The sequence below is a fragment of the Taudactylus pleione genome, unplaced genomic scaffold, assembly GCF_031769625.1.
Source record: "Taudactylus pleione unplaced genomic scaffold, aTauple2 ptg000095l, whole genome shotgun sequence".
Classification (NCBI taxonomy): Eukaryota; Metazoa; Chordata; class Amphibia; order Anura; family Myobatrachidae; genus Taudactylus; species Taudactylus pleione.
In genome coordinates this window covers 16,751,535-16,778,149 of record NW_028284497.1, presented here as the reverse complement: position 1 = coordinate 16,778,149, position 26,615 = coordinate 16,751,535, and the positions used below count along the sequence as shown (strand labels likewise).

The window sequence follows — 26,615 nt, the reverse complement described above, 5'->3', positions numbered from 1 at the left end:
TTGACCCTTTCAGACAGGAAAAAACCCGGGTCGACCCGGCAAGAGCCGGAAAATTACCGGGTTCTTTTCTCTGTTTGAAAGGGGTATTACAAAGGTTTTGTAAGATCACAAGGTACTGAATGCAGACATGAAAACTAAATGGTAGTGAGGACCCTGCTTATGAGAGCACTTACATTCTAATTCGGAGACAAACATATGTAATAGCTTTCATTTTTAAGGCATCATATAGTGTCTGCAGCTCTGTACAGGGGATACACAAAGTAACAGTAAAAAGTTGACACGTCAGCGGCTGTAACACTGTAACGTAGCGTTTTGTATGCAGATACACCCGCAGTCGCGCACACAACATAGGCATGTTGCATATAATTTTAATCAGCAGAAGCTACTTGTGCAAACTATTCTCATTGCTGTGCAAATAAGACTCATTTGAAGGTAAAAGGAACTCCCACATTATGTGTAGCACGACTTGTAGCGCACTGAGGATAGATGTATGTGGACACATCTGTACGGTAGCTCCAGAGTCGCTGATTTTTGTTAGCTGCCCCCCTCGTGGGAAATTGAATTGACTCCCACAGGGATGGGATACATGAGCATAAACCCATACTTAGGGGGGAATTCAGTTAGCCATGGTAATTAACCACAGGCTAATTGATCCCAATCCAATTAGCCCCGAAGTCAGCTTGCAGGCTGCACTTAATGCGTATTTCTATTTGGATCTGAGCAGAACAGAAAATATGTGATACTTCGCTTTTTATCTGGTGCAAACAGTGGGTTGACACATAGGTTCGGGAACTTTTCCCGGATTATATGTGTTAACGCCTGAAAACAGATAATTTATTGGGCGAGAAAGAAGGGCTGTAATTGAATAGCCCCGGACATTAAAGCCAGAGGCTACCACCTTTTTACACCCCCGATAAATTATTAGGGCTAATTGAATTCCTCTCTGTATCTAATTTAATTCCTATGTATATAAATGCTAATTTGAACATAAGCAAGTCCCGGTGAGATTATCATAAGAAATCAAACGAGAGAGATCACTGGTTCTCAAACTCAGTCCTTAGAGCCCCAAATGTAAAAGGCTCCTCCGATATGTCAAATATGTAACTCGCAGAGTCATTCTTACGCTTAGACTGGAAAGTATGTATCCATTTAATGATTGGTTGGAATGAAAATCTGGTAAGATATGAAAGCAAATGACAATCAGCAATTTTCTCCCAAACGCTGGAAAATGGACTAAAAACTGTTGTTTGAACAAATTGTTTAGATCAAACATTTAACAAACTTGTCTGACGACCATTTTCATCTGTTTTCTGGCATTTAGGAGCAAATTGCTGATCATCATTTACTCACATACGTTACCAGATATTCATTCCAACCAATCAACAAGTTGGCTGGTTGGATGTAAGTTGGTCTAGTGTGTGGCCAGCTTTAGACCAAAAGTGGAACTGATGCTTTTATTCCAAACTGTTCCTTGTCAAGAAATTACCTTGACCCTTTTACACTCTTCTTGACCAGGAGACTCAGCAAATTTGTCAATACCTGATAGTTCCACGTGGAATCTGTATACTTTATCCTCATGGCTATCTGGTAAGGAAATCTCCTCTTCCATCCACAGATGTGTCCTCACTCGTCTATGCTACAGTCGCATCAAGCAGCCCCTCTTGGCGCGTCTTTTTAGCGTCTTTGATTAGGACACATCTAGAGACTATGCTAATTTATTTGATATGTGACACTTGTATATGTGTGTGCAACTAAAGGCCGGTACTTCGCTAGATTATGTCTAGTGTATACCGATCTTGTCAGCGACCGGACCCGGCGGGTGCCGGCATCGGCAAGTATGTACACACTTGCCGATGCCTCCACTGACAATATCACCAGTCGGACCTGCATGCGGGTCTGACAGGCGATGTCGCTGACGACGTGTGGGAGCACATATCGTTTAGTGTGTAACCGGGGTTAGTCTCAAAATCAGCATGCAAAGTGTTTCAATGCAACGACCACAGCTTTCAGCACAGTCTCCTGGTGCGTCCTAGTCGCATCACATTGCGAATTGGCTGCATTTTAGACAGAAAAAGACACCCGACGCTAGCATGGGACCTGACTGCTCACTCACGCCAGACATATCGCACTGCATGGAGTATTGAGGCTAGATGAGCAAGCACATCTGTATAGTGTCCCTGCTAGGCTGTTTCTGCAGGGCACCGTGCCCTGCCCAATTTTAGAATGACAAAATGCTCTCTGCCCTCAGCCTTCTCCACCCGCGCGCCGCAGTGTCCTGCGGGTGGGAAAAGCTGCGGTTTAGCGATCATCTATTCACAGGGGAGAGCTTGAGTGGGGGCAGCCCAGCATCTCTGCAAGTGCTGGACATGCCCCCTAGAGTGACGAACAAGGAGTGTGACATGAAGCCACACCCACTTTTTGGAAGCAATTGCGCAGACGAGCCCCTGCTCCCGAACGGCACCCTGTCCTCTGTTCATCCTACAGTGAACACTGTCTGTATTGATCAGTAACTTTGCTTCCGCCTCCTTTTATTTTCTTGTTGCACTACCTCTGCTTCTTCCCTACATGTCCAGCCTCATGTCCTTACATACATCCTCCCACCCTCTTCACTCTGCTGATGTCTGCCACCTCACTTCCTCCCACTTTCCATTCTTTCCCTTCAGGATTTCTCCTTAGCTCCCAATCTCTGGAATGCCTTCCACAGCTCAAATAGACACATTCAGCCTCCCAGTTTTCAAACGTGCCTTTTATAATCACATTTTCATTATAACCTACCACACCTCCTCCTAAAGCTGGGTACACACTATAAAATTTTGCCAACAATTATAATGACTAGATATAATCAGAGCGACCAAAACGATCCCGAAACTGACTGATATACACCGTACACACTATCCAATAATCGTTTAGTTTCAAACAATGCTTTCAATTCAAAATTGTATGGTCTCCATAGGGGAATGCTAATTAGCAGACATCGGTCGAGATCTGTACACACTGCACTATCTGAATAATACCAAAACGATGTGGACGACATAGCGTGTACAGCAGTCATTATATCCAGACCCTATCCAACTGTTTTGACCATCGTACCCTGGTACTGCATACACACTACACAATTTTCGACCCTTTCTGTCAGATAAAGCCATGTAAGATCATCAATCGCATAGTGTGTACCCTGCTTAACTCTCTATATTTTCTGCCCTCTTCTCTTCTTCCTAGTGGGTCCACTCTTTCCCTTCTGTATTGTATGCTCTTGTTAGTATTACCCTCTCCCCTTTATATTCTCTATATAGTTGTAATGACATTTGTTTGTATTAATAAGTACTTTTGTAACCTGTCGTTCTGTCACCTTCGAATTGCTCTGCGGAAGTCTTGTGGTACCTTATAAATAAAAGAAAATTTCCTCACATCCATAGATCTTTAAGATGCTAATTTTCATAATCTTGCTGCTGTTAAACATAGGAAGTTTCTTAGGTTCTGGGTCATTGTATTATACTTCCATTTCACCTATTTACCCTTTAGCCTTGCAATATCTCAATGTAGCGTTCCCGCTAGGCTGTTCCCGCTAGGCACATTCTGCCTGATTTCAAAAGGGCAGAATGTGCACTGCCCCTTTTGTCGGCGCCCCACTAAAACAGCCTGCCGGGTGCTGTCCCCACCCGCGGGCCGCAGTGTCACGCCGGTGGGGAAAACTGCAGTGTAGCAATCAGTGCTGGTGGCTAGATGCCGTAAGTGCCGGGCACGCCCCCAAGTGTGATGAAAAGGGGGCGCATCTTAAAGACACGTCCCGTTTTCTCGTGACCACGCCCTCTTTTTGGACGTGCACGCGCCAGAGTGCCCTTTTCCTAGGTCTGGCGCCGGACCTAGAGTGAACACTATAAGTGAACATTCACAAAGGTACTGGTGGCATTTATGGTGGAACTCATGAAACAGGATGTTAAGTTGCGACCATATCTGGATGATATCCTGGTGGTGGAGAATTCAGAACAGACAGTAAAAGCTAGGACTTTATAGGTGATAACTGTTCTGCAGAAACATGGCTGGATTGTGCATCAATCAAAGAGACAACTTGTGCCTTCATAACAAATACAATTCATACGAGTAATATTAATAAATACTATACAGAACAAAGTAACTGTCCAGGGAAAGATATCTCAAAGTACAGTGCAGTCTCATAAATGCATAACATGAAGAAAGGGTCTCGAAATGTTAGTAATGTTATATTCCACCATAGGGCTAGTACTTTGGGCAAGATAGCACACACAAATCTTTCAACTAGGACTCCTTACCCTGTGGGATCACATGCAGACCTCTAGATTACAAGATCAGGTTATCAAGAAACACCAAGAAGTCTCTGGCTTGATGATAAAAGACACAAGTAATTTCTCCTTTAGATCCATAACAGTACAACAGATTCCAGTCCTACCGGATGGGGAGTCCACGTCTTCTGAAGTAGAGCACAAATGTCATAATCAAGGGAAAATAAGAAACTTCATAAATATATTCTAGGAATAAGAAAAGTATGGAAAGCAATACATCAGTTTCATCAGAGCATGCAAAGATATTCTCAGACTACAAGACAGTGGTTGCCTTCATAAATCGCCAAGGAAGCACCAGTAGCAAAGCAGTGATGGCGAATGTGGCCAGACTGTTGCCTTGGGCAGAAAGAAACCAAATGTCACTTCCAGCATTCCATGTTTGCAGATAACAAGAATGTTGGTCTTCCTAAAGTGAACATTTTGGCAACTGTTTTAGATTTTTCTGTGGACAGAAGATCATGGGGATAGAAGGAGTTTATGCGTTGTCATCCCAAGTCTATGCTTTTCCTCCTTTTAAATTGTATACTGAGAAAAATGAAGAAAAAGAAAGTGATAGAAATTCCTCCATTTTGGCTGTGGTTTCTGTGGTTCCTAGAAGCGTGAGAGTTGCCTCAGGAAGAACCATGGGCTCTACCTCTTCATCCAGATATATTCCTTCAGGTTCTAGTCTTTTATCCACACATAAAGCAGCTACATTTAATAACCTGTGAATTGAATGGTAACTGCTCAGAGATGAAGGTAAATCAGAATGAATAAATAAAACCCATGCAAGAGGGTGCAAGCAGAAATCATTAGTCGGACTAAACACAGCACTGAATTGAATAGCTCTGGGAGCTTCCTCCCTGCGCTATTCATTTCCTGCTGAATTGAATTTCCCCCCTTGTCTGTTAAAAATTAGACACCCCAAATATGGGGTATTATTCCTTAGTCTTTTCAGTGTATGCCTAGAGCTAGGCTGCAGCGGTGTTTAGGTATGGGTGTAGCTATATTCAGGTATATTACCACCTTTTATTAGCTGATCACCTCTTAAACCCTGTACAACTGAATTAAGGGCCTGATTCAGAGCCGGACACTATTTGCGCTCGCTCGTTCTGAAAAAGGGGCCAGCTATTTAAATTGAACGCTCGCTCTTTGCGGTCTGTTGACGCCTCTATGTCTGAACGAGTGAATGAAACATGCGCTCGCTATTTTTGAAAAAACGCCCCCTGGCCGCTCGCATCCTACGTCATCTCCGCTATTTATTAGATTAATCGAGTACACCGAAAGGCGTTTGAGCTGCTCGCAGTGCTTGTGGTAGCATTTTCCTACCGCAATCATGCGAGCAGTTCAGGCTAAGAAACAACCAAGTGACGTGGTCGATGACGCTGCTTTGTTAATTATGCACACTCTTAAAACGCCCGTTTTTACCGTTTGGCACGCCTGCTTTGGGATCTCCACTCCCGGTTTTCAAGCACCTTCCCCTGTTGCCACCCACAAACGCCTCATTCTGTTACTCCGCTGTTTTTCGAGCACAGAATTTCCGACCGCAATGACTGGTTCGAGCATGCGTATTACAACCCATACGCATGCGCAGTTGTGCGAACATCGCTCGGAGCGAACGAGCGGCTCTGAATCAGGCCCTAAGTCTCCTCTGCTTATGGCTCTCAAATGTAACCAATGCAGTAACAGTTTTATGATTTACTATCAACAATGTATCACTTTAGTGACTGTGCATGTAGCTAATTATACCACATGAATTATTCCTGTAAACCACAAGGATCAAATCGATAATCTTCAAACGAAAAGTTTTATCCTTCTATGTGTGTTTTTTTTTTTCTACTTCAGGGTCCATAGGGTATCCACAGGATACCTTGGGGTATAGGTGTGACGTCAGTCGCAGGGCACCAAAGAGTTAAGCTTTCAGCCTCCCAGGATGCACTAGGTCCCCCTCCTATACCCCGCCCCCGGGCCAAGGCACCTCAGTTTAGTTTGGTGCCCGGCCGGAGTCGGGTGCACCTGTTGGAGTGGGGGCTAGAAGAGCCCCTGAAGCTTATTCTTCATGCAGCTGTGGCTGCACAACTGGATGAACAGCATGGACAGTCAGTCCTGACGTCCATGCTGTCTTCCCTACACCCCGCCGGTACCAGAACGCCGGTACTGATCCGGGGATGCTGGTGGGCGTCTGGGGTCACAGCTAGCGGTGACCCCAGATGCTCCGGACCATGGCCGGATTCAAGGGGGACAGAGGTAAGCAGCGGGGTCCCGCGGTGGGTCCCCGCTGATCACATGGTCCTAAGTCCCCAGGCAGGGGGCTCCCTGGGGACTGGCTGCAGCGTGGAGCCAGGCGACCAACCTGCGCTTCCACTACCCCCTGGGACAGCGGCGCGCAGCAGAGCGGTAGCGCTGCGGCGTCCCAGGGGTTAAATGCATGCCAGGGGAGCGCGCCTTCCCTGTCTCACAGCCGGCGCCTCCCCCGCTGCACACAGCCCTCTCTGCATGCTGCCGACTGGTCCTGTGGCAGCGCTCCTCCCCCAGGCCAGCCTCCTCTCTGCTCCTCGGCGGCCATCTTCTCCAGAACGCATGGTGAACGCTGCTGGAAGCGCTGGACGGAAGCATCGTGGTCTGGGTCCCCCCGCATACCTCTCCTCCGCTGTGGTCAGGTCTGTGTATGCAGCGCTGTGTCCTACCAGGCCCTGTGTCTGTGTAGTTGAGTGATCAGCGCTGTTAGTGCAGGAATTGTTATTTCTCTGCATTGTATGTGACTGTGCTAGCGCTGCTGCCTGTAACTTTTCTTCTCTAAACTGTCAGCTTTATTACTGTCCCTGTTCTTTCTGCTAAAGCCCTTGCGGTGCGGTGCTGCAGGGTGGTCTCTCGCCTATTTAATACTTAATTGGTGAGAGAGGTCACATACGTGGTGCCATCATGTCTGAAAGTGATTTTCCCCTCCGGCTACAGTGTACCACGTGCAAAGTACCGTTAGCGGAGGGGGAGGGTAGCGCGGAGGGCCTTTGCCGGCAGTGTTTGTCCATGGCGCGGCCTATTACGGTTACAGCACCGGTACAGGAGCCGCCCTGGGCTTGTTTCGCTCAGGCGTTAACAGCTTTAGTGGGCCAGTTAGCTCCGCAGCCCGCGTTTACTCCGATGGGTTTGTCCCAGCAGTCTGTGGTGTCGTCACCCATGCAGGGGTTCCCACGACAATTGGTGGTACCCCATAGTCTCCCTATTTCCCCGCTCCCGGGTTCTCAGGAGCCAGCGTGGGTTAACTCCCTGACGAGTTCTGTACAGCACTTGTCGGATGTGTTGCAAGGGGAGTCTGTGATGCGGTCTCATAAAAGGCCGGTGGCGTCTCTGTCCGCTCCTTATGAGGATGACGAAGGGACGTCTGATGATGGGGAGATTCTAGATCCTTACGATCAGGAACCTCTCCATACTAAGGACGCTGATGCTAAGTCCAAAGTATATATTCCTGGACTTATTCGGGCGGTCCGCACAGCCTTGGTGATTGAGGACGAAGTTCCCCCAGCGGCTAAATCTAAGTATGCCTTTTTCAAAGATGTGAAGGGCGATGCCACAGTCTTTCCTCTTTCGGGTCAGTTGGTGGACCATTTAGAGGAGGCGTGGAAACAACCTGGCAAAAGATACCAGCCGCAGAGACGCCTGGCGGTGGCTTATCCGTTCGCGGATAATTATTTTGCTAAGTGGGAATCCCCTCCACAGGTGGATTCTCACGTGACCCGTCTTGTCCGTAGTGCCACATTGCCGATGCCATCCATGTCCTCCCTTAAGGACGCTACGGACCGCAAGGTAGAAATCTGCCTGAAGTCCGCTTATTCCCTTGCAGGGGGGGCAGCACGGCCGGCTATGGCCATTTGCTGGGTTGCCAGAGCGATGGAGCGCTGGGCGGATTCATTAGTGGCTTCTTTTGAATCCGACTGTCCGGCCGATCAGGCGGAGTTGATTGGCAATCTCCGTGATTCGGCCACCTACATCAACGAGGCGGCTCTAGACATTAGTACTCTGGTGTCTAGAATTTCTTCAGCAGCGGTAGCTGCTCGTCGCACCTTGTGGCTGCGATCCTGGAAGGCGGACGCAGATTCCAAGAAAGGTCTGGAAGCGTTGCCGTTTACCGGAGAAGTTCTCTTCGGTCCGGATCTGGATAAGATTGTGGCCACGCTGGCGGCAGCCAAATCTGCCTGTCTCCCGTCGGCCGCTGCTCCTTCTGGTTCGGGACCATCGTCCTTTCGGTCATCTAGGGCCCAGGGCAGGCCCAAACCACAGTCGTTTCCTCGACAGGCTGGCCCTAAGAAATCGGTCAAGCCCCGGAAGCAGGCATGGAGTACCAGACGTCCGGCCCCCAAGCCAGATGACAAGCCTGCGGCCTGACGGTCCGGGCCTCCCTTTGGGGGATCCCAGGGTGGGAGGCCGCCTGCTACAGTTCGCCCAGTGTTGGTCGACCACTACGACAGACACTTGGGTTCTGGAGGTGGTTTCCCACGGATACGCCCTCTCCTTCCGGCACAGACCCCCGGCTCGCTTCTTCACCACGGGTCTCCCATCAGACCGGAACAAGGCTACGGAGCTGCGGAAGGTATTGCACACTATGCTCCAGGCTGGAGTTATAGTGGCGGTTCCATTCTCCCAGAGGGGCCAGGGTTTCTATTCAAATCTATTTTTGGTACAGAAACCCAATGGGTCATATCGTCCGATTCTCAACCTCAAAGCACTCAACAAGTCTTTGCGGGTCCCGAAGTTTCGGATGGAGACCCTACGGTCCATCATTCTGGCGCTGGAACCTGGGGACTACTTGGTGTCATTGGACATACAGGACGCTTACCTGCATGTCCCTATTCTTTGGCGCCATCAACAGTTCCTCAGGTTTGCAATCAGCAGCGACCACTTCCAGTTTCGGGCGTTACCTTTTGGCCTGGCAACAGCACCACGTGTTTTCACCAAGGTGATGGCGGTCATGGCGGCTTCTCTGCGGCTGCAGGGAGTCCGCATGTTGCCGTATTTGGACGACCTGTTATTGGTGGCAGGATCTCCAGAGCTCCTGTTACGCCACTTGGACCTGACCATTGCACTGCTGCAACGGCACGGCTGGCTAATCAACTGGCAGAAGTCCACTCTAATCCCGTCTCGGAGGATTCTGCATCTTGGAGCCTTATTGGACTCGGGACAGCAAAGGATCTTCGTGACGGAGGACAAGATCTCTGCTTTACAGTCAAGGGTGCGCAGTTGTCTGCACAGCCGCCGGGTGTCCTTACACTCGGCGATGAGGTTACTGGGCTCCATGGTGTCGGTGTTCGACATGGTGGAATACGCCCAGTTTCACTCCAGACCTCTGCAGCACCTGATCCTGTCCAAGTGGAACGGGCTGACTCAGTCTCTGAAGTCCCAGACGATTGTGCTCACCCAGGAGGTTCGCCTGTCCCTTACATGGTGGTTACAGACGACCCACCTCAACAAGGGACGTCCGTTCTGGGTTCCAAATTGGGTCCTGTTGACAACGGACGCCAGTCTTCGGGGCTGGGGAGCAGTTTCGGGTCCACACTTGTTCCAGGGCAGGTAGACGCCGACAGAAGCGGAGCTTCCAATAAATATCTTGGAACTCCGTGCGGTCTTCAATGCTCTCCAGCAGGCACAGCGGTTTCTCCAGGGTCGCCCGGTGCAGGTCCAGTCGGACAACGCTACCACCGTGGCCTACATAAACAGGCAAGGAGGAACTCGCAGTCGGGCGGCTCTCGTAGAGGTCTCTCGGATCCTGGTTTGGGCGGAGCGCAATCTTCCGGCCATATCAGCGGTCTTCATCCCGGGAGTGCTCAATTGGGAGGCGGACTTTCTAAGTCGCCAGGACGTTCATCCGGGGGAATGGTCCCTGCACCCGGACGTTTTTCAACTACTGGTGGACAGGTGGGGTCTTCCAGAAATCGACCTCATGGCGTCCCGGCACAACAACAAGTTGCCGGTGTACGGGTCTCGCACAAGAGACGAAGGGGCGTCTCTGGTGGATGCTCTGTCCGTCCGGTGGACGTTCCGGTTCGCATACCTGTTCCCTCCGGTCTCCCTTCTTCCACGGGTAATCCGGAAATTCAAACAGGAAGGAGGGACGCTCCTGTTGATAGCTCCCGCGTGGCCCAGACGGCACTGGTTCTCAGACCTTCAGGGTCTGTCCGTGGACAGTCCTCTGCGGTTGCCGCTACGACCGGACCTTCTGTCTCAGGGTCCTTGCCTTCACCCGGACCTGACTCGGCTGTCTTTGACGGCGTGGCTGTTGAGACGGCCATGCTGAGGTCCCGGGGGTTTTCCAGCTCTGTGGTGCGTACCATGTTACGAGCTCGGAAACCGTCTTCCGCGAGGATATACCATCGCGTGTGGCATACGTTCTTCCAGTGGTGTCGACCGAGAGGTTATGCACCGCGGGAGTTTCGTCTGTCTCGGATTCTCGCCTTCCTGCAAGCGGGACTAGATCATGGGCTTCGCCTTGCTTCTTTGAAGGTACAGGTTTCGGCCCTATCTGTCTGGTTTCACCGTAGGATTGCTACAATCCCGGATGTGCGCACCTTTATGCAGGGTGTTCTCCGCATTCAGCCGCCCTTTGTTCCACCTGTGGCGCCTTGGGATTTGGCTGTGGTCCTGAGGGCTCTCCAAGGACCGCCGTTTGAACCACTGGGCTCAGTGGATCTTAAATGGCTAACAGCTAAGACTGTTTTCCTTCTGGCCATTGCTTCGGCCAGACGTGTTTCTGAGTTAGGGGCTCTTTCTTGTAGACCCCCTTTCTTGTTTTTTTATGGGAACAGGGCAGTGCTCCGCACTCGGCCCGAGTTTCTTCCCAAAGTTGTTTCCCAGTTTCATATTAACGAGGAAATAGTTGTTCCGGCCTTTAACTCACCGGGTCTTTCCGTGGGTGAGGCCTCTTTGGATGTTGTGCGGGCCTTAAGGACTTATGTTGACCGCACTTCTTCGTTTAGGAAGTCGGACGCTTTGTTTGTCCTCTTTGGCTTCCGTAAAAAGGGTTGGCCTGCTTCAAAGCAAACTTTGGCAGCCTGGATCCGTATGGCTATTTCTGAAGCTTATCTTCATGAAGGCCTACCGGTCCCTCCTTCTCTGAAGGCTCATTCCACTAGGTCTGTGGGTCCTTCGTGGGCAGCTCGACGTGGTGCCTCGGCAGTTCAGATCTGCAAGGCTGCTACGTGGTCTTCTGTCCATACCTTCGTGAGGTATTACAGGTTTGACACCTTCGCCTCTCAGGATGCTTCCTTCGGGCGGCGGATTCTCCTTTCTGCACAGGAGCGTCCCCACCCTTAAAGGATACTGCTTTGGGACATCCCCAAGGTATCCTGTGGATACCCTATGGACCCTGAAGTAGAAAATATGAGATATGGTAAGAACTTACCCTTGTTATCTCTATTTCTACGAAGTCCATAGGGTTCCACAGGACTCCCGCCCTGTCGCACCTGTGCTGCAGATGGGCTTTGCTCTGGTCACCGGTTTTCCGTCTCCCTCTGGTGAGAATGTGATTCTTGTATGTGTCCAGATCTTTGTTCTCTCTCTTCCTTCTCCTCCTCCGGCCTATGGCTTGGTAACTAACTGAGGTGCCTTGGCCCGGGGGCGGGGTACCTAGTGCATCCTGGGAGGCTGAAAGCTTAACTCTTTGGTGCCCTGCGACTGACGTCACACCTATACCCCAAGGTATCCTGTGGAACCCTATGGACTTCGTAGAAATAGAGATAACAAGGGTAAGTTCTTACCATATCTCATATTTTTTATATATATATGTAATTAGCGTTTACATTTCTGGGATGGTCTGATACAAACTGTAGTCTTTACTGTAGTGCAATCTCTGTATAATATCTAGTTTGGTAACTTAATTTCATTACGTTTTTAATTGATGTGGTGTGCCAAATTGTCATTAGTATTTATTCATTAGAGAGTTTGTTCTATCAAATAAAACAAATCAATTTCCTTGGCTGCCTCTTTATTTCCAAATTGTCAGAGCAAGCATATTCCATATGTTTTAGACTTCTAATATTTCTAATGCAATTCACAATGTTAATTAATCTCTGAATATATTTTCTGCTGCTTTATTGGGGATGGATCTCCATTATCACATGCATTATTAGTGAGTTCAGGGGTAGTTGTCAGACATTGTGCTTTTAATACATATTTCTATCAGATGTCTGCTCATGTATTGTGTGCAATTTACACTATGCAGGCTGCTTCCACTCGCTCCTCACTATGTACCTTATTTAAGATCACTTTATCTGTATCCACTAATTTGGTTACATCCTTGTCTCAGTGTGTATTATCAGATGATCTCCTATTCAATGGGAGAACTACAGTACTGTTTGCTGCACAACACATATCTGTATTCATTTGGTATATCAATCATCTGTTTAATGATACACACAGCCGCTCTCTGCTAATAGCAGCCCGAACTGGCAGTGCCAGGGGGAGGAGACACATCCCCCGAGACTGCCTGTTGTATATGTGACTGGCAGATGGTGTTTCCAATAGAAAGCCACTGTCAGTTACAGTGTAGCCAGTGCAGTCACTGCACTGACTACACTGAGGTGGCGGATTTTACTGGGGGAGGGGGTGGGGCGGGCTACATTCTCGCCGCCCATAGTCAACATCCGCCTCTGCTCACACACTTATGGACCACCGTGTATATACTAGGATTTTATTTTATTCAATACATTTCAGTTTAAAGTGACACTAATAATAAAGAAATAATTATCTATGTAATCTTCATATTCTCAATTATTTTTAATGGTTATTTTTACATATAAAATGATCTTAAGGGTCACAATAGTAAAATTCATGTATTTGTTATAAAAAAATATATATCTATGGGGATATCAGAAAATGATCAACTTGATAAAGGGTATAGTAAAAAAGTTTACAGTGGTTGCGCTGAGCGAAAAAAAATGTGGGTCCCAAGAACCCCTCACTTTAAAAAATTGGGGTCTTATTCCACTTTTTCTGGGACCCATCACATATTACGGTTCAATGCTGGGGGCAGGTACAAGTTGGGGTAGAGCTGGAGATAGAGGCAGGGAGAAGTGGGGGGTAAGGGCAGGCTGTGCTGGGGGCAGGGAGGAGGTAAGTGCAAACAGCAGTTGGGAAAGTGCCAGGGGGCAAGGATGGAGCTAGGGGCTGACAGTGACAGTGTTAGGGGAGTAAGGGTAGCATTGGAGCAAGGAGGGGGTTAGGGGCAGGTAGTACTGGGGACAGTGCTGTGGGGGTAGGGAGGAGGTAGATAGCATCTAGGGCAGTACTGGGGTTAGGGAGGGGGCAATGTTAGGTAGCTGGGGCAGGACTGGGGCGCAAGGATGGGGTAACGGAAGGGTTAAGGGTAGATAGCAGCTGGGGCAAGGATGGGGTAAGGGAAGGGTTAAGGGTAAGATAGCAGCTGGGACAGGAGTGGGGGACGAGGTAAGGGTAGATAGTAGCTGGGGAAAGAAGGTGCTTAGGGACAGGCAGTACTAGGGGTAGAGAGGAGGTAAGAGTAGATAACAGCTGGGGCAAAAAGGGGGTTAAGCACAGATAGTACTATGGGCAGTGCTACATTAATAATAATAACTTCTCTAAGGCAGCAGCCCTGCACTGCAGGGGAGAGACACTTTTACACATCCCCACCAGACAGGGTCCCAGCCTACATACGCCTAACCGTCTCTCCGGGCAGAGATGCCGACCAGGGGAGTATAGGCAGGCATGGGGTGTCCCAGTGGCTCGCTGCCCATACACAGAGCACACATCATGCGGCAGAGAGCAGCACTTACCTTTGCGGAGAAAGAGTGTGGCTGCACTAAACTGCGTGAGTCAGACCAGGTATAGGTACATGGTGCTGGCGGTGGCTCCCGGGGTCAGTGTGCCTGTAGGGGATGCAGAGGCACTGCTGTAGACTGACCTGGGCTGGAGGAAAGAGCCTTCAGCAGATCGTCGCGCTGGGCTGAGAGAAGGGGAATAAGACACTGCAGGCAGTGATTGGCTGGGGAAATGGGTGGCGAGCGATTGGCTGGGGTGCTGGCGGTGCTGCCTTGCTGATGCTGCTCCCGGGGAGTGGGCGGAGCCTGGCGGTACTGGTGTCTGGCCGGTCAGAGCTGCCTGGAGATTGGATGAGGACCGGAGGGGCGATTGGATGCTGCGGTGCTGCGCACAGTGCGTCCTGCAGGACCCACTTAGTTTTTAAAATTGTGTCCACAACAATCTGTACCGCTTAAAAACGTGCTATAGAACGTATTTTGCGATCCCTGGTGTATATTTCATGATAGGACTTATATACAGTATATATATATATATATATATATATGTATGTATATATATATATATGTATATATAGAGAGAGAGAGATTATCACACTGGTTAATGAGAAGGAACAAAAAATATATTATCCAAAAGGCTTCATATTTTGAATAATTCTGTAATTTGTACTTAAACACCTGCTGTTTGGAACCTGTTATCGATATCGGGGGTTAATCCAATTAAATAAGGATGGATCCTATTGGTGGATTGACATTAAAGAACAGGAAATACCCAGAGTCTGGTTTTTGAAAAAGCATCTCTAATGTGAAATAACCGCCAGGAAGGACACTGCTTGACGGGAACCCCCATGTTTATCCAGTGTTATAAGTGACTGAGCTAGTTTTCACATCTAGGCAGCTAGCAATACATTTTTTATTATTTTTATACTGCAGCAACAAGTTCTGCTCAATGCCCAATGATATGATTATACAACTGAAATAATTGTGATGTGTGGCTCTGAGGCTGGAGAATACCCCTGACTGGAACCTGTTTTAAAAGCCGACATCAGCGGCTATATGAAGAGTGTGTAATAGTGAGACTTTCAGAAGTGTGATCCATCAAGGAACTATTGAACTTAACTTTAGAAATACTGTTTGTATCGCTGGACTGAATCTCATTAAACAGACAATTGATATACCAAATGAAGAGAGATCTGTGGTGTGCAGCAAACAGTAGGTAAACCTAGATCCGTGTTCCTGTTGAATAGGAGATCCTCTGATAATGCACACTGAGACAAGGGTGTAACCAAATTAGTGGATAAAGATATAGGGGTCCATGTACTAATAATCGCGGACCAGCCACAATTATATATCCATCTCGCCAGGGGTTTTCATTTATAATGAAATGTACAAAAGGGAACTCGCAGGCACAGTGGAAGCGGTAACCGCTGTCCCTGCGAATCATATCCATGGAAAATTGGCGAAGACGTTCAAATAAGTTAGACTTCTCTGGGGGAAGCTGACACTGCACATGCGCAGTGTCCACTTCCGGAGCTGGCCGGGGGCTGCAGGGGAGAGATCGAAAAATCCTGCTTCTGGAGCCACCATAGGCTTACAGTAGTTTACACCATCTGAAGCTTCACTTTTTGGAGTTTAGTACATCGGGGTCAGGTCGTAGTCCCCATTGATAATAATGCCATTAGTACATACGAACGATACATAAAATGTAGCAAAAACTTCAGTTTTTGCATAATTTTATGTAAAAAATAGCTTGAAACATATGCCCCAAAGTGATCTTAAATAAGGTACATAGTGAGGAGCGAGTGGCAGCAGCCTGCATAATAGAAATTGCATGTAATACATGAGCAGATATCTGATTAATATATTAAAAGCACCATGGGGGTCATTCAGACACGGTCGTTAGCGTCGATGGCCCCCCACAGAGCATGCGCACGACGGCACCGTCGTGCGCATGCGTGAGACCCGCTACGACCGACAGCGCCGGTCGTAGCGGGTCTCGATCCAAAGGGGGCGAGCTGTCGATGTTGATTGACAGCTCGCCCCGTTTGGAAGGCGGGCCGCGGGGTGGCAGCCCAAACGGAGGCGTTCCCATGGGAACGCTTACCGTTTGGGGACGGCCCCACTGACATCACTAGTGATGTCAGTGGAGAGCTTCCCGCTCTGACAGAGCCAGAACCTCTCCGGGGCTTACGACAAGGGAGACCCTACCCTAGGGTCTCGTCGTAAGCCCCGATGGTCGCGATGGTCTCTGACCATCGCGACCATCACCGGAGCGGTCGTTAGAGCTGTGGGTGTTAACCCACAGCCTAACGACCGCAACAGAGGCGGGCGGTCAGGATGCAAGTGGCCGCCCAGTTTCTGAGCGACCGCTTGCATCCTCCGACCGCCTCTGAATGAGGCCCTATGTCTGATAACTACCTGAACTCATTAATAATGCATATGTAAGGGAGATCCATAATAAAGCAGCAAAAAATATGTTCACTGAATAATTGACATTAGAAATATTGGAGGTCTGAAACATATGGAATATGCTTGCTCTGACAATTTGGAAATAAAGAGGTAGCCCAGGAGATGGATTTGTTTTGATTGATAGAATAAACACTCTAATGAATAAATACAATTTGGTAGACCACATCAATTAAAAACGTAATGAAATTAAGTTACCACACTAGATATTATACAGAGACTGCACTACAATAAAGATTACAGTATGTATCAGATCAGCCCAGAAATTGAAAAGCTAATTACGTAAAAAAAAACTACAGAATGAAGGAGAAAACTGAACCTTTACAAACACAAAGAAGTTAATTGATTTGACCTTTGTGGTTTACAGGAATGATTCATGTGTTATAATCTAGGTACATGCACAGTCACTAAAGAGAAACATTGTTGTATAGTAAATCATAAGAGACACAAGCATATGAGACACTTAATTCAGTTGTAGAGGTTTTAAGAGGTAATATACCTGAATATAGATATACCCCTACCTAAAACTGCAGCAGTCTAGTCCTAGGCATACACTGGAAAGACTGGGGAATAATACCCCATAATTGGGGCGTCTGGTTTTTAACACAATATATTATAGATTTGTTGTACACCACAGCACAATATATGGTTTTATAATTTACTTTTAAATAGATGTAATAAAGGGATCTTAAAAAGGTCATGCCCTTCCAAACAAACTATTTGGAAATGGATAGTAGGAGTAATCACACAGGCATATAGTGTTCATTCTAGGGTAGGCAGGGGGACTATCACAAAAGGGCATTTCACTGCGTGTGCCGCAGAAGGGGCTTGGTCACTTGTAAAGTGGGCATGGCTTTGAGAGATGCCCCCTTTTCATCACTGTAGAGAGCATGCCCATCATTCACAGAGATGCTGGGCTTGCCCCTAAGCTCTCCCCGCAGTGTGAATAGGCGTCGTGCGTGCGTCCATTGGGTCAAAGCTGGTCCATGAAGACAGGTGACTTACATTTACAGGCTTGGAAACTTTCCACTCCTTTGATTGCACGATGGGGATTCCAGCCCATAGGAAGGATATTTTACCTGCAAAGAAGTTTGCAAACTTATTGCATCTTCACTGGTAGAGGGTTTCGTCAGGCTGCAGTCATGCTGGTTTGCAAAGCATCTATGAGCTGACCTATAGTTTTCTGCCATGTTCTCACTAGACAGGAATGGGTGATTGTAGCATATGTGGCTTGATATTCTCATGGCTCTCTCTATTGTATTGCCGATGGTACATTACATTGTAGTGGCTGCCGTGGTTTATTAATGAAAGATAACACCACAAATTATACTTGCCGATAATTATTTTTGTTCTAAATACTCCATGGCAATCCAGATTGACTTTCCTTGTTGTTTCAAATGTTATATATGTTTTTATGTACAGTTTAGAAAGTGACTAGAAGACACAGGGAAGGGGAGGAGCTCCATAATAAACTATCAAAAGTGGGGCATTTTAACTACCTATTTCTAGCTATCTAATGCTGGCCATACACTCTGCAATTATCGGGACGATCCGCCCGATATCGGCGGATCGCCGCGATAATTGCAGCGTGTATGCGGGCGACCGAGGGTTAAATATTGCTCGGTCGGGCTTGCTGGATTGTCCAACATGCCCGTCCGATGCGATATTTACCCGGGAAACTGTCGGCCGCATCGGGCAGTGTATGCCCAGAGCGGCCGACAGACAGACATTTCCAGTGTTCCTTCCTACGGAAGGAACAGGGAAATGTCTCCTCCCCCGGGGGCGGAGCGCGGATGTCGGGCTATACACTGTGAGATTTCTCTCACAGTGTATGCCGGCGACATCTGCGGCTGGCAGGCAGCCAGATAAAATGTCTGTCGGTCTGACAGACATTTTATCTGGCAGTGTATGCCCAGCATAAGGGATATAAACCATTGTAATGGCTGCTATAGATTATTTAGAAGAAAATGAATTATCAGTGGGTGTAAATCTTTTGTCAAGTTTGTTTTAGAACACTGTGTACTTTATACAAAAGTAACAATGGATTCTGAATTCTAGAATAAACTCTAGATCTCTACATACAGATGTGTCTTCATACACCTATTTTCGCCATATGCGAGAAGCCTGGAGTTATTCCTGTGCTCTTTACTTTTTCTTTAACTTTGCTATTTTTTTTCCTGCTACTTTTTTCTTTCTCTGTGCTAATTTTTTCTTTCGCTGTGCTACTTTTTCTTCAATCATGCGTCTTAGGGCCGTATTTAATTAGTTTTGCACCCGCGATACTTTTTCGCCTGCCAGACTTCGCCTACATCGCGTATTTTAGCCGCAGAAACTTATTGGGCGCGTACCCGCGATTCGCCCTATTCAATTCCAAAAGACGCGAAAACAGACATACGCGATGTCAGAACAGGCGAAAAAGTGGTGTCAGAATCGGGGAAATCAGCCTGAACCCCCCTTAAAAGATGCAGAAACTTTGGGGATCAATGTAGTAGCGCCCGATTAGCCCTAAGGAAACCGTTTGGGGTACTTAAGTTTGCACATTTGCCACTAATTAGCGTCTGTGCACAAGTGGTGAAGAATAGCATAAAGCAGTTTGGGGTACTTGAAAATGGGTGTAAGCATATTTAAAAGTTGCCAAAGTGAAGTTATAAGAAACGTAAAAAACGCACCTTCAGCATACACCTGCAATCAAAAAACACCTCACCCATACTTGCAGACCCCCCAAAAGCCTATTTCGATCGTTTTTAAGTTTGACCCCCACTTTGCATTTTTTTTTTTCACTTTTTCAAAGTGCTTTTTTGGGGTGTTCCTCACTTTTTTTAGTTTTTATTTTATGTACTTTGGGGGGCTGTCCCAAGGGTGCTGAGTGGTTTCCCCACCTTTGAACCCCTAAATAGCGATTATGCACTTTTTTTCTCCACCTACGAATCTTTTTCGCCTATTACATTGCATTGCGTTTTCACGTACGCGAAAAGCGGCTGGAATTGAATATGGAGATAAATTTCCGCCTGGCGAAAAATGGCAATTGGCGATACTTTTTCGCGGATCTCGGCTTTTTGCTTCTAATTGAATACGTGCCTTAGTATTTCAGGGTTGCATAAAATTACATTTAAAAAAAAAAAAAAATCAAATCAAAAATGGACTTATTTGATTTAAATCAGATTTTTCGATTTCAATAGGATTTTTTATTAACATTTTTTTTAAAGTAAATGTTTAAAATTTTTAAACGTTTATTTTAAAAGAATTTTGATAAAAAAATCCTATTTAAATCAATTAAAACCATTTTTGATTTTTTTTTTTTCTTTTTAAATTTAATTTTATGCAACTAGTCTACTAGGTTTTTTGTCACAAAGGAATTTGTATTAAGTTGCAGATTAAGCATAATGATGCAAGTGGTGGGTCTCTTGTATCAGACCTGTCCCGTGTACTTTTTCCTTGACTGCTACTTTTTCCTTTTCCTTCATTGTGCTACTTTTTGCTGAATCAGGCCCTAAGACTCAGAGGGTGGAATTACAAAGCCGCACATGTGCAGAACAGATCCTGTGCAGGTGCAGATTGCCGATAATCGGGAATCTGCATCCAACAACAGTTTAGCGTCCTCTGCCGAATCAGGCCCTTGGTTCGCAAATAGTGTAGTACTTAGTGCTTTGGATTAGTGTTTTGGTGCAGCTAAATAGCAAAGTTCATGGTGTGATAAATGGGGCTATTTGGCGCGATTTGGGGGACATATCTGTATATCATGCAATATGAAATGCATACGCAGTCTGAATTTATCCCCTAGTAAAATCACAAACCTACATATCCGTGTTCGCAAATACACGCTATAGCGTGTATTTTACCCGATATTGAGCAATGGGGACTCACTTTTAAAAAGTAGCCGGGTATATAGGTGGGCACAAGGCCCGTGCTACATAGGGGGCATTAGGCTCAATTGAATGTGTGAGTGACCTGGGGATTAGGCCCAGGTCACTAAAGGGCAAATAGGTGGGCCAATACTGGGGGCAATGCATAGAGGGTAAACTACTGGGGGCACTGCATAGGGGAGATTACTCCTGGGGGCAATGCATAGGGGAACTACTAGGGGTAATGCATAGGGGGCATTACTACTGAGGGCAATGCATAGGGGGGATTACTACTGGGTGCACAGGGGCACTACTAGGGGGTAATGCGTAGGGGGATTACTACTAGGGGTAATGCGTAGGGGGATTACTACTAGGGTAATGCGTAGGGGGATTAATACTAGGGGTAATGCGTAGGGGGTTTACTACTAGGGGTAATGCGTAGGGGGATTACTACTAGGGGTGATGCATAGGGGGATTACTACTGGGGGCAATGCATAGGCGGGGACTACTACTGGGGGCAATGCATAGGCGGGGACTACTACTGGGGGCAATGCATAGGCGGGGACTACTACTGGGGGCAATACATATGGGAACTACTACTGTGGGCAATGCATAGGGGGACTACTACTGGGAGCAATGCATAGGGAGACTACTGCTGGGGGCAATGCATAGAGGGACTAAAGGGCATTAATGTGCGGCATGTGTAAAGGGCATTAATGTGCGGCATAATGTGTAAAGGGCATTAATGTGCGACATAACTTGTAAAGGCCGGGCATGGCTGTGTGGCATCATTTGTAAGGGGTATTACTGCAGGGCATAATGTGTAAAGACCGGGCATGGCTGTGTGGCAAAATGTGTAAAGACCGGGCACTGCTGTGTGGCATAATGTGTAAAGGGCATTAATGTGCGGCATAATGTGTAAAGGCCAGGCATGGCTGTGTGGCATCATTTGTAAGGGGTTAGGGGAGGTCTGAGAGGCATATGGGGGAGTTCTAAAGCTTAAATTATGATGGCACCCAGAAATGGTCAGGTAGGACCCCATTTTTTTTAAAGTGGAGGGTCCCTGGGACCCACATATTTTGTCATTCGCCGCGATCACTGCATATGACCTCTTTGGGTAACTTTCGCTGACACTGGTTGAATTTGATTTAGTGCACAGGTAGGCTTTAACTGAACCTGAGTATATATAAACAATTACCAAAACATATTCATGTTACAACAGCAGTTATAGAAGCTCTGGAACCCTATTTATTTCAGCTTTGCTTCAACTTCAATATGCCAGCTCCACCACTAGAGCATAGTTACAAAGCTCTGCTCCACATCCTGCCATCCCTACCATAGTACTTAATTATACCGTATTCATGAATGTGCCTATATGTCGTAAACTGGGTAAGCTATGCTAATTACACATCTCTACATTCACCCTCCATTTGTCTGCACTATATTTCAGCGCACATTTCATATATAATTCTACTTCTACTCTCTTAGGCCACTGCTCAGCTGAAAGAAGCTGTCAAGGATCCATTAATTATCCCTGCATTGTGTGATGTACTACGATGTGCACAGGACCCACAGGTACCTTCAATAAGATATAATCAACTCATTTTTGTTAAGATTGTAAGCTATAGTTTAACATATTTTTGTTTATACAGAGCCTTGCAAAAGTATTCACCCCCTTTGCATTTTTCATGTATTGTTACCTCACAACCTGGAATTAAAATGGAATGTTTGAGGGTGTGCATCATTTCATTCACAGAACATGCCTACAACTGTGAAGTTGTATTTTTTTTGTATTGTGAATCAAACAACATTTAGGACAACATAACAGAAAACTTCAGCATGCATCACTATTCACCCCCCTAAAGTCAGTACTTTGTCGAGCCACCTTTTGCAGCAATTACAGCTGCAAGTCACTTTGGATAAATCTCTATGAACTTGCCACATCTTGCCCCTGGGATTTTTGCCCATTCCTCAAGGCAAAACTGCTCCAGCTCCTTCATCTTGGAATGGTTTCCGTTTGTGAACAGCAATCTTCAAGTCTGACCACAGTTTCTCAATTGGATTGAGATCTGGGCTTTGACTAGGCCAGTCCAACACATTTAAATGTTTCCCCTTAAACCACTCGAGTGTTGCTTTAGCAGTATGCTTCAGGTCATTCTCCTGCTGGAAGGTGAACCTCCGTCCCAGTCTCAAATCACAGGCAGACTGAAATAGATTTTGCTCAAGAATATCCCTGTATTTAGCACCATCCATCTTTCCCTCTACTCAAATCAGTTTCCCAGTCCCTGCTGCTGAAAAACATCCCCACAGCATGATGCTGCTACCACCATGTTTCACTGTGGGGATGGTGTTCTTGGGGTGACAGGATGTGTTGGGTTTGCGCCAGACATAACGTTTTCCTTGGTGGCCGAAAAGTAAAATTATAGTCTTATCTGACCAGAGTAGCTTCCTCCATACATTTGGGGAGTCTCCCACATGCCTTTTGGCAAACTCAAATCGTGTCTTCTTATTTTTATCATTAAGTAATGGCCTTTTCTCCTTCATCCACTAGGGGACACTGGAGGACTTCAAGACAGTGGGGTATATTAAATGAAGTGTGACTAGCTCCTCTCCTCTATACCCCCCTATAGGCCAGTATTAGTTTGTGCCCGAGTGGGAGCAGGTCTCTAAAAAGATCTCTCCTGCTCTTAGGGCTAGGATAGGTTTTAATAAGAGTCACAAACTGAGGACAGACAGGCAGTAGCTGCAACTGTCTGTCAGCTACGCGGGACGCTGCCGGAGGGGACCCACTCGCAAGTGCATGCACTTCGCCTGGGGTCACCGACACCTGAGACCTCAGTCTTCGGGGGGGGGGGGCCACATGCCGCTGCATGCAGCGCGCATTGCGGACCCCCCAGTCAGAGCCAGCCGCCGGCAGCAGCAGGAGGCCTCCACACGTCTCCCTGTGAGTACAGCTGGCTCCCTGATTAGCAGGGCAGCCAGCTTATTGATACATTAGGCAGTCCCACCAGCGTTTTATTTAGAAGTATAACTGGCTCCCTGATTAGCAGGGCAGCCAGCTTAGCGCTGACAGAGGCGGGCTCACAGGACCTCCCAGAGAGCGCGCCGACGGCAGTACAGCCAGCGCGTCTCTCTCTTCAAGTACAGCTGGCTCCCTGATTAGCAGGGAAGCCAGTTTAGCGGGCAGAAGCGGCTTCTTAGACCCCCCACAGAGCACGCCGGCGGCAGCACAGCCGCCAGCGCGTCTCTATGCACAGCTGGCTCCCTGATTAGCAGGGAAGCCAGCTTAAAGCTATCAGAGGCAGCCTCACAGACACCAGAGAGCGCGCCGACGGCAGTACAGCCAGCGCGTCTCTCTATGTACAGCTGGCTCCCTGATTAGCAGGGAAGCCAGCTTAAGGCTATCAGAGGCTCAGCATAATACTGCAGAGGCAGTATATATATATAAAGAATGTACTGGGTAAAGCGCCCGTTTACAGAACGGCGCTAGAATGCAGGGGGCGGAGCTTAGCTCCGACTTCCCTCTCCTGCCTCCCATCAGCCCCAGCGTTTCTCTGCAGACTGCTGGCGGCCATTACAGGGTGAGGCAGCGCTGGACAGCCTACGGACCTGTATGTATCACAGCAGGGGTTTAGGCTGATATAAAGTGAGCTGTTTGGAGCATAATAATAACTAAGCCTTTGCCTGGCATTCTGGCTCTGCTGGGAGCGCTGTTGTGGGCAAGTGTGACCGTCTCAAAACTCTCTGTACCCCAGTATATTCTGTTTTTCTTACCCTGTCACTTAACCTCTTTGTGGTTTGTGTGGGGTCTGTATGTAGCATGACTGGCAGGTCTAAGGCTTCACAAAAGTTATTTAACTGCAAAAAGTGTGGAGTAAAATTTACACAGGGACAGTCATCTACCTCCAAATTGTGTGACGGTTGTTATACGGATCAGCAATCTGCAGAGATGTCAGAACCACCATCTTGGACGCAGGTTACATCTGTTATGTCCTCTCTCTCGGCTGAACTGGAGGCTTCTCGTAGAGATAGAGAGGCTTACAGGTCAGCTGCTACAGAGGAACCAGCACGGGCGAGATCCCTAGCTGTTTCTATGGAAGGGATTTCCAAAGCCATGACAATGGCGTCCGTTCCGCAGGTCTCTAAAAAGAGATTGTTACCCTCAGTCCTCCATTGGGATGACCCAGAGGAGGATATGCCCGAAATTGAACAGGGTGAATATGCCCCAGATTCGCCTAAAGAGCCTCTGGAGTCTGATCCTGAACAGGTATCAGAGGGAATAGAAGCCTTGATTGCTGCAATACGACAGGTATTGCACATACAGGAAGAGGACTCAGGTCCTGCAAAACAGTCTTTCTTTCTTAAGAAACAAAGACAAGCTACGGCTTTCCCTATATCGGAAGAGCTGGATTCCCTTCTAACGACAGCCTGGGAACATCCTGATAAAAAATTTCAGATGTCCCGGCGTTTATTATCTTTTTACCCTTTTCCAGCAGATAATAGAAAGCCTTGTGAAACTCCCCCTACAGTAGATTCATCTGTATCGCGATTGTCAAAAAAGACTACGCTCCCTGTTCCTGGAGTCACGTCTTTAAAGGACATGTCCGATCGGAAACTGGAGAGCACGCTTAAGTCCATTTACACTGCTGCAGGGGTGACTCTTCGTCCAGCGATCGTTAGCTGCTGCACTAACAAGGCTATCGAAATTTGGGCTAAGCAATTGGCGGACGGAATGAAAGATCAACTACCTATGGAGGAACTCATTCCATTAGCAGAACATATAGGTGAAGCGGCAGCTTACCTTGGAGAAGCGTCTAAGGATGTTTGTTCTATTGCCTCCAGAACTTCAGCTCTGGCAATTTCAGCACGGCGGGCGCTGTGGCTCAAAACTTGGTAGGCTGACGCGGAATCCAAAAAGGCTGTGGAAGCACTTCCTTTCACTGGACATGTACTATTCGGGGCAGAACTAGATAAATGGATATCTCAGGCTACTGGAGGTAAATCCACTTTTCTACCATCTGCAGCTCCTCCACCTAGACGATCTTACTCAGGACCTTCATTTCGGTCCTTTCGGCCCCGGGTCGTTCACGTGGTCGTTTCAGAGGATCATCAACCTCCCGTGGTACCAGAGGTCGGGGTAGAACCGCAGCCACCAGAGGCTCGAGTCTACAGGAAGTTAAGTCCACTTCTAAACCCAGTGCATGACGGGCTTCCCTCTCACCTGGGGGACCCCAGAGTGGGAGCGCGTCTTCGGGACTTCAGCGAGGCCTGGACAGAAACCTGTGCAGACGCTTGGGTCCGAGATCTAATAATTTGGGGCTACAAGCTAGATTTCCAACTGCAACCCCCAAATCGTTTTTTTACCACAGGTTTGCCAGTTTCCAACGACAGAAGTGTGGTCTTACAGAAAGCAATAGACAGGCTTCTGTCCATGAAAGTGGTAATCCAAGTCCCCAGTCATCAGAGGGGAAAAGGATTTTACTCCAGTCTTTTTGTCGTTCCGAAGCTGGACGGTTCGGTCAGACCCATTCTAAACTTAAAAGATCTCAATCCATACTTACGGATCTTCAGGTTCAGGATGGAGTCTCTTCAGTCGGTAATTGCAGGCTTGGAGGAGGGCGAGTTCATGGTATCTCTAGATATCAAGGACGCCTACCTGCACATTCCCATTTGGCCACCTCACCAGGCTTTCCTGAGATTCGCAGTTTGGGATTCACATCTCCAGTTTCAGGCCTTGCCCTTCGGCTTATCTTCGGCCCCACGAGTATTCACAAAGGTTATGGCTGTGATGATGAGTCTCCTTCGGAAACAAGGAATCACTCTTATTCCGTACCTGAACGACCTACTCCTGAAGGCGAATTCCAAGGATCAACTATTACAGGACATCACCGTGAATTTTCCCAAATCGCATCTGCAACCGACACAGAGATTGCAGTTTCTAGGAATGATCATGGACACAGTGTCTCAACGGTTGTTCCTTCCCCAGGACAAAATAACTTCCATTCAGGAGATGGTGAGGTTGGTCCTTCGACGTCGGCAGGTTTCGGTTCATGCATGTATCCGACTTCTGGGGAAGATGGTGGCAGCCTTCGAGGCTGTCCAGTACGGTCGTTTTCACTCCAGACCTTTTCAGCTAGATCTCCTATCACAATGGTCGGGATCCCACCTGTTTCTTCACAAAAGAGTCAGGTTACAACCCAAGACTCGGATTTCCCTACTGTGGTGGCTAAACTCAGTTCACCTTG

General features: G+C 47.5%; 1 protein-coding gene across 1 annotated transcript in view; it reads left to right on the top strand.

The window, feature by feature from the left end:
• IPO4 (importin 4) overlaps positions 1 to 26,615 on the top strand; it is a 205,142-nt gene that overhangs the window by 6,579 nt on the left and 171,948 nt on the right. The window contains exon 2 of the mRNA XM_088470020.1: positions 21,859 to 21,945. Within this exon, the coding sequence (XP_088326146.1) occupies positions 21,859 to 21,945 (87 nt within the window). The remainder of the gene's footprint in view (positions 1 to 21,858; positions 21,946 to 26,615) is intronic.